Source organism: Glycine soja, chromosome 7, assembly GCF_004193775.1.
Source record: "Glycine soja cultivar W05 chromosome 7, ASM419377v2, whole genome shotgun sequence".
NCBI lineage: Eukaryota > Viridiplantae > Streptophyta > Magnoliopsida > Fabales > Fabaceae > Glycine > Glycine soja.
In genome coordinates this window covers 11,006,880-11,015,617 of record NC_041008.1, presented here as the reverse complement: position 1 = coordinate 11,015,617, position 8,738 = coordinate 11,006,880, and the positions used below count along the sequence as shown (strand labels likewise).

Here is an 8,738-nt window from a genome sequence, read left to right as displayed (position 1 = left end):
AAATAATTTCCAGATAAGCTGCCAAAAAATTTCTTCGCCTCAAAAATAAGCTTATACAAAAACAAAGTAAGATCAAACTTCATGGTGAAAGAAATTTCCCAGTTAAAATGCATCCATGGACATTGCTTTCAGAATTCATAAGAACATTTTCACACAGTTTAGATGTGATTTCTCAATCACCAAATGAGATTTTCATTAAATATTGTTTTTTTTAGAAATTTATTGATTTCCTCTTGGTATGAATTATTAGATCATACCAATAGGGAATCACCCATGGTGTGGCAATCGTGGATCACAGTCACGATCTGGCAATAAAGGTTGGCAGCGACACACTCGGAATAGTAGCCCTTGACAATGATCCGGTCGAAGAACTCGCCAATGCCGCATAACTCCATGATGAGGTTGACGGAGTGGCAGTCCTCGTAAGTGCCCTTGAGCTCCATGATGTTACAGTGGCCGGTGAGGTGGTGCATGATCTACACCTCTCGTCGAGCATCCTCCAAGTTGTCATGGTGGACGAGTTTGCACGTGAGTCACAATAGAGCGCTACAGCCCAGTTCGCATCCTTCCAAGCAGAGAGAGAGTTGAGGGAGAGACATGTCATGCGCATCCTTAAAAATCTCACTCACTTCTAAGATGATTTTTGCAAAACTATCATAGAATGTCAATCTTTTAAATAAAACCATCTTAGTTAAAAATCTCATATTTATAAAATAGTCACCACCTTACATATTAAGACGGTTTTTGAAAAGCATCGTGGGATGCACATTGTAAAAGATTATATTTTTAGCAGTGAAAGTGCATTATTTTTATTTTTTTAATTGGTAGAAATTAAAAATATTGTCAGAAGGTTTACAATAACTTACATACTAGTTAATCAATTTAGCTCGTGTAAAGTGCATCAAATATATTTGGGGTCACCTCCAATCAAGTTCAATTCGGAAGAGAACCATTATTATTGTGTCTGTGGAAACATAGGTTGTGGAAAATAATTGGACTCAGGTTGTTGTTGTTGTTGTAAGTCCTCAAAGTCTTCTTCTTCCACTGCAGCATCCGCATCATGGTGGGGCGCCACAACAAGATGAGGCCAAACTCGATCATAAACAAGTTGTTGTTGTTGTCTAGTCATTAGGGCAGCACGATTTTCTGCTATCAATTCACGCAATGCTGCACTGCATCTTGTGGAGAAATCCGCATGATGAGATAGCCAATTATGATGATCCCTACTTCCACTCCCAGATGACAGAAGAGAGAGAGCACACCCTGCAGTGCTCATAGCCATAGGGAAGAAAAGAAATAATTCAATCAAATCAAACCTCTCCAACCATCACATTATGGACATTATTCATTTAGGAACATCGCGTGTTCAAGATGCATTAGTCAAGTTAGCCACATGTCAAATCAACAAAGCCAATTTTCATTTGTTGAGTGATGCTACTTTATTGTATATAGTTAGCAAAACCACTAAAGATTGCTTAGGGTCTTTTTGGAAAGCTTCTTTAAAAATATTTTTAGAAGAAAAAAATAAAATAAAATTCTTTATAAACTAAAATAAATTCTCCATATTATATATATAGCTTTTGCTTCAATTCTCATTTTTTGGGATGTATAATGTTTATGTATTCAGTATTCATCCTGAAGAATGCTATTAAAAAAATATTCCTATATCACAATTGGGCAAATTATACAAGTAGTAACTACTTATAAACATTTTCCTATTAGCTCTAATCATAACCGTATGAAATTGTATATAATTATGCGCAGTTAAAGGCAGTAATTGAGTACATTAATTTCTTAGTTCGTTCATTCTAAAATAGAATCTGTGGTAGCATAGATTTCACTTCTTTAAAATACACAGATATATCTTTGCCTACATATTTGAAGATTTTTTATTCAGCTGCTTAATGATCATAAAATATTAAAATGATAAAATTAGAAATGAACTCATCGGGTCACCATGTGCATACTCACTTCGTACTCTCAACTATTTACAGCTAGAATTCTATCTGGTAATATACATAAACTAGAAAAAGTGTCCGTGCATGATGTTGCGCGAGAAAAGAAAAACATTTTCCAACAATCTAAAACATTAATTCATGACTTGGGGATAAAAACAACAACAACAATACTTAGCAACATTTCGAGCGAGAAAAACTATCACCATGGTCCACATATGTGACATTCTATATGAATTTTTTTAATATAGATAAGTGGTAATATTTCAGCAGAGCATTTTTCTTTTCCTTTCTTTTTTTGAACTGAATGTATTGACTTCTAGGCTTTACTTTGGCACTGGTTGTGCTTTAGTTTAGCTTTTTAATAGTAAATTAATTTATTTTATCTATAAAAAAAAGATACAAAAAATGATAAACTTTACTATAGTTATTTCTGTATTTTTTTTCTATCTCTCAAGTCCTAATTAACATCACCGTATTATGTTCACAAGTAGTAATAGAAAAATCTGCATGTTTCTTCTTTTCAATTCAAATGGTGAAAGTTTGAAATTCATAATATTATAACGAAGCCTTTTATAAAACAATACACAGATTGCAAACTACTCTAGAAATTAAGATTTAGATGAAATGTGAATTAATTGACCAATATATTGTGTTTACCTTGTCTAGAATTCCTAGTAACAGAAAGGTGAGAGCTCTTTCTTCTTCGCTCGTTATGGCCCGCCAATCTCCTCCTACAACTCCTCTTTGAGTCATCAAACTCTGACACCACATGAAACCTATTTCCAAACCCAATTGCCATATAATTATCTCTCAAGTCTCAACAAATTAGGCACACATATAACCAATCCAGAAAATGCAAGGTATACATATTTAACTTTTGTAACAGTAACAAAGATTAAAAACTTATTTCTTTTGTCAACATTAATGATCTTGCAGCGATTTCAAACAATTAAAAGCAAAAAAAAAAAAAAATCACACATTCATAATATTATTTTTTTAAAAAACCAAATGAATTTTATTAGACTCAAACTGATTAACCTTAGCACAATATATGCCAACATTGGCAAACATGGGAGCAAATTACATCATTCTCGAATACTTTTATAATATAATTTTAACAATATAAATATTATTTTTTAATAACATTTTTTAATTTCTTAAAAAAGGTTAATACTTAATAGTTTAATTATATTTTTTATCTGCACTATTTTAATTATACAATTTTAGTTAATCTATTAATTCAATATTTAATAAAAAATTAAATACTAAGTTAACAAAAAAAATTAAATAATTAAAATAATGTAGATTTAATTGTAAAAAAATGAAAGCATAAAATTCATAAAATAAAGAAAATACTTAAATTAAAAGTATAATCATTAAACATAGTAAATAAACTAAAAATAAAAGGAAAAGATAATGATAGAGTGACCTGCTACACTGCTGACAGAATCTCTGCTCCAACCCTAACACCACTGCTTTGGGTGCCTTGGAATGCATATCGCAAACTCTGTGCCTCCTGTGGTACTCCTTCGCGTTCACCAGCGCCACGTGGCATCCCTCCACCTGACATCGAGGAACCATCGCAAACGGCGCCGTTTTCCCACCACCAGCCGCTCCTCCTCCTCTATAATACCCCCTCCCTCTCTTATCGTTACCCGCAAAAACATAACCCGCACCACCACCACTGCACACGTGTCGGTTCCCCAAAGGGGTAGCATTGTTAACATCACCGTTAGTTGTAACATCCTCAAAGTAATGTCTTTTACCAAGATGCAAGCACGTGAGGTGAGGGTCAGCCTGCACGTGACACCCTTCACCGCCGTATAGTTGCTGGTGGTGGTGGCTGTGACTTCCGCCGGCGTAGCCTTCCGCCGCCGTGGTGGAGGTGTGTAGTGTATTACTATTAGTAGTAGTAGCATCCCATGATGAATACCAAACATTGACAATGTTGTTGTTATTGTTAGGAGTGTTTTCGTTTTCCTCTTTGGTGTGGGTGTTAAGGCTGAACATGTTGTTCTCTCCAAAGTCCATGTTTTTCTCTTAGAAGCAAATATGGTAGGTAGTTGTGGCTACAGAGAGATTTCAGAGAAGCTTACTAATAATGGAGTATGTGAGCATAGGAATGAAGTTGAATAAAGTAAAGAGGGAAATGGGTGTTTCTTTTTGGTTGGGGTAAAAGAGGAAAGAGAGTCAGAAGGATTTTTGTAGGTTGCTTGATTTGTATGTTGTGTTCTGCTCCAATGGGGTCAAGGTTAAGGCTGCAAAGCAACCAGTCAGTAAAAGAAGAGTACTCAATTAATGTGTGTGAGAGAGCGACAGAGAGAGAAGACAATAAGAGACTACTACTATTATATGTGACTATCTATTTGTTCATAGGATATTGTATCTATCCTAAAGTAGTTGGTTTTCAGTGTTGTTGTAATTAATTTCTTTAAGTAGGTTTAAGTTTTATGAAGAAAAAAAATGGATGAAAAGAAAAAAATTTAAAATCACTTAAATTTTTAGATAGAAATTAGTTTAACAAATTTTAATAAATATTTCATATTAATATAATAATTAAAAAATTCTCATTTAGAATGTTTTATTTTAAGCATAAGTTATGATATTTTAATTTCTTTGGAAATACTAATAAGTGTCTAATTTAAACCGAAAGCTTTTACTAAGAAGTGACATTAATATATATTTATTGTAATTTCCAATACATTCTTAATTAATCTATATTGCAAGACATTAATGTATAAAATTAAAGAAACCATAAATGTTATTTTAAAATGGAAAATATTAATCAATATCCTAATAGCATTCATTTAAGAACTTAAATTAAAAATATTTAGAAGATAAAAAATTATGTTGTTCATTTTTTTACGCTTTCTTACAATTAATAAAATAAATATTTTTATTTTTATTTTTTTAATCAATATTCAAAATTATTATACAAAAAAATTTTTAGTTTTAAAAATTATTGGTATATTCGAAGAGTTTTACATGAAAATTAAAACTAATCTCGTTAAATATACAAGATTCATTTTTTAAAAGTTTAATAAAAATTAATTTTGACTTGTTCAAATAATTGAAATGGGGAGAAGTGTGTGAATATATAGAAATGGATATATTAGTCACACGAGGTTTCTTTAACAATCATCCTTATTTTGAGACAAGTAATAGTGATTTGATAATAATCAGGGATGGATTTAGAAGTTTATTAAAGGGGTTGCATTTTTTTACTTCTTTTATAATTTATTTAAATATCCAACTTTTAATAAATATTTTTAAAAAATATTTTCTATTTTTATACAAAATTAAAATTAACTTTTATTTTAAATGATAATAATTTTAACTGTTATAATAACAATAAATACACAATTAATTTATATAATTTTATATTATTTATCAACTTAATCATTGTCATAATAACAACAAACACAATAAATTTTACTCTATGTAACTTTAATCATCATTATTTTATATCATATAAAATTAATTTTACATAATTTTACACTAATTAACTTATGAGTCAGGGTAACCACTGGGCTTTTGTAATTCCCTAGGTATGGAACTTGTTAATTCTTGTACCAAGTTTGTTATATTAATCTTATTTGCCTACGCAACATAAAAAATAACAATTTATATATTTTAATTAAGTGATTAAAAATCTTAAATATTTAATAAATAATATATGTTAGGAGAAGAATATTTATCTTACATACAGTCATAATTTTTATGAAAGATTAATCATTACTTCGATTTAGTAAATAGGTTCACAGTTTCAAAAGGTTGGATTGAATGAGTTGGGACATAAATAGGTTTCATTTAGTAAGCATCCGTGACGTGTAATATATAGTTAAACTTATTTATCCTCAAACTAAAAGTAAACAAATAAAAAAGAAAATATAAATTAAATATAAAAAAAATATTTTTTTATTTTTCTTTATATGGGGTGGCTCATTAATAATTGATTAAATTTCTCAATACGATAAATATATTAATCGAACACAGGTCATGCAACTAATAGAAAGACCTAAACTAAATACTAAATATATAGTATTTAATGTAAACAAACCAGATATTTGAACACATATATCAATCTATTCAAACACTAATAATGAAAAATATAGGCCTTATATATATATATATATATAAGGTAAAGTCCGCATGCCTACTTACGACTAGCAAACTTATCAAACTCAACGTTTACTAGGGCCACATTGAATTAATTGAAAAGGTCTACGTTTAAATAATAAAATATGTTAGTAAAACATTAATTCTTTAATATGTATTTAGAAACAAACTCTTATTAGTAGTTCTAGCTAGTTGAAAGTTATAGAAAATTGTAAAAAAAATGAGTTTCAGATTTATTAAAGAATTCGATTAGTAATAAATTTATATTTTTTTATAAATTTTAATTAGTAATTAAATTATATATTAAAATGAGTGTTAAAAATGTGTTAATAACATCATCTTTAAATAAATCACAAATTATTGAGTTCATGACTCGCACAATTACAAATTACACAGGCTATATATTCACATGTCATGAGTGGTTGATATTCCAATTTCCAACCTCTAATAAGTGCCTCGATCGTGTACAACCTCTAACTGCGAGTTACGACCCGTGAAAATGAATAGGGTTGTGTTATGCATACATATGCCTCCATGTGAGAAAGAAATAACGCTAACAAGAGAGCCGTCAAACATGTGAAAATGAATAGGGTTGTTATCATTCCTTTGAGAGCCTTCAAACAATAGTCCACATGCCACCTACAAGGGAGAGATAATTATGAAGGTTGGGGTCTGAATACATTACCTCATAAGACTAGGGTTTTAATGAAAGACAAACACATTAATATATAATAAAAACAAAAACTAGAAAGATTGGAAAATAAAAAAAGAAGGGTAAGGGGTACATTGATTTGATTATCCTTTTCTCGTGGCGTCTTGGAATCAATGAACGAGACATTGGTAATTGCAGCAAAAATATAAATATGTGCTCACTACTGAAATTTGAAAACTTAAAATGGATTTTCTTTATCGGTTGTAATGAAAATCAGTGTGAAAAATGACTTTGGGATCGGTTCTTAACACGAATGATTTAGAAAATCTTGTTTGAAATTTTAAATATTGGAAAATACATCAACATTTAACATTAATTATACGAATAAAAAATTTAAAAAGTATTTTTAGATTGATACTTTGTACAATTGATCTGAAAAATGTTATCAATAATTTCAAAAGTTATAAAGACGTCCACATTCTATATCAGTTGTCCAACTACCAATCTTCATTCTTCCAAATACTTTTTACATTAATTCTTAATACAACCAATGTATAAATTATTTTTAAAACAATCTTAAGACAATTTGTCAAAAAAAAAAAATCTTATGACAATTGGTGTAGAATGTTCATCATAATATCGTCAATATGCGATATCTCACGTACTACGTACACCAATTTTCAAGAAACCAATATAAAATAGGAAGTGAAAAGCATTTCTAGCCGTGTGTATCTTTCTGGTTTCAACACTAACCTTAAAATTTATAAAGTTATTTCTAAAAGAAAGAAAAATTTAAAACCTGAAAACCTTTTGCACTTCATTTCCATGTTTTTTATTTCATACGCCAACCATTAAATATATAAAGTTAATAGAGTGTTGTCACCCGTGTCTTGCATGTTTTTTTCTAAATATTTTTATAATATATATTTTAAATTTTCTAGTAAGAATTATTTATAATTTTTACTTATTTATTTTGACCATCTAATTATTAGTTATTATTGTCTATTATTAATGGTTTTTATATATATAGTCTACTTAAAAAATACAATGAGATAAACAATAATTAATTATATGTTAAGTAGGTTATTAATTTATATAATTATTGAAAAATAATATTACAAACAATCCAAACTTAGAGTTATTGGCTATAATAAAAAATCAAAATAAATTATTTATAAAATAACATTTTTAATTATGTATTTTTAAATTCAAACTTAAATTCATGTGATGTGTGTCATTTAATTATAACATAAATGTTGATTTCTGAAAAATGATATAAAACATTTAAAAAATTTAACATATAAGAATTTTTAAACTTTTAAATTAGGAATTATAAACTAAAATTAATATTTTTGTTCTAGATATCAATAATGTATCATAAATATAAAAAAATTTAAGTTATTAATTATTATTGTGTAATACAAGTAGTTAGTTGAAGATTCATTAATTATTATATCTTAAAAATTATGAAAATAATAACATAAGAATTAAATTTATCTTCACCCAATAAAATATTCATATTTTATCTTAATTTGAATATGTTGTAATTTGGGATCAAAATATATTAATGTTATTAATTAATCCGAGTTAAAATATATATTATTCCTAATTATTTTAAATTAATTAAATTAAATATTTAAAAATAAATGATTGAGTATTTTATGTTGAATATTTTTATTTTATATTTAAAATATTTTGTTACTTATTGAATTACAATAAGTTGGAAGATATCCGTAGTCTCTAACCCAAGAAAAAAAATATAAACAATTATTTTACCACACTTAATAAAATTATGTATCTTTTCAAAAAAATAGAATTATGGATTTTAACATATAAATCAATGAAATCAAAATTAAATAGTTTGTTAATTTATTATGTAAATAAAAGATATTTCTATTTATTTCTAAATTTTAAAATTTCTTTTATCCATATCAACTTTTTTTACTCAATTAACTTATCAACTTATTTAATTATGAATAGGTATAGTTACCCCAAATTAATTATCTTTG

The 8,738-nt window shown here is 27.9% G+C and overlaps 1 protein-coding gene across 1 annotated transcript; it reads right to left on the bottom strand.

Annotated features, from left to right (window-relative positions):
- Positions 1 to 881: 881 nt before the first annotated feature.
- LOC114417750 (squamosa promoter-binding-like protein 7) lies at positions 882 to 4,248 on the bottom strand. Its single transcript, XM_028382822.1, has 3 exons — positions 3,388 to 4,248; positions 2,616 to 2,734; positions 882 to 1,263 (listed from the first exon to the last, which is right to left on the bottom strand). Exons 1-3 carry the CDS (start codon positions 3,987 to 3,989, stop codon positions 956 to 958), a joined length of 1,029 nt encoding a protein of 342 aa, XP_028238623.1. The 5' UTR covers positions 3,990 to 4,248; the 3' UTR covers positions 882 to 955.
- Positions 4,249 to 8,738: the final 4,490 nt, after the last annotated feature.

What these genes read in the sequence shown, in the direction of transcription:
- LOC114417750 (XM_028382822.1), bottom strand. Translation starts at nt 3,989, where the DNA reads ATGGACTTTGGAGAGAACAACATGTTCAGCCTTAACACCCACACCAAA. An exon ending in TTCTGTCAGCAGTGTAGCAG is followed by an intron (nt 2,735 to 3,387) that starts GTCACTCTATCA and finishes GTTTGGAAATAG; the next exon opens with GTTTCATGTGGTGTCAGAGT. An exon ending in TACTAGGAATTCTAGACAAG is followed by an intron (nt 1,264 to 2,615) that starts GTAAACACAATA and finishes TGAGCACTGCAG; the next exon opens with GGTGTGCTCTCTCTCTTCTG.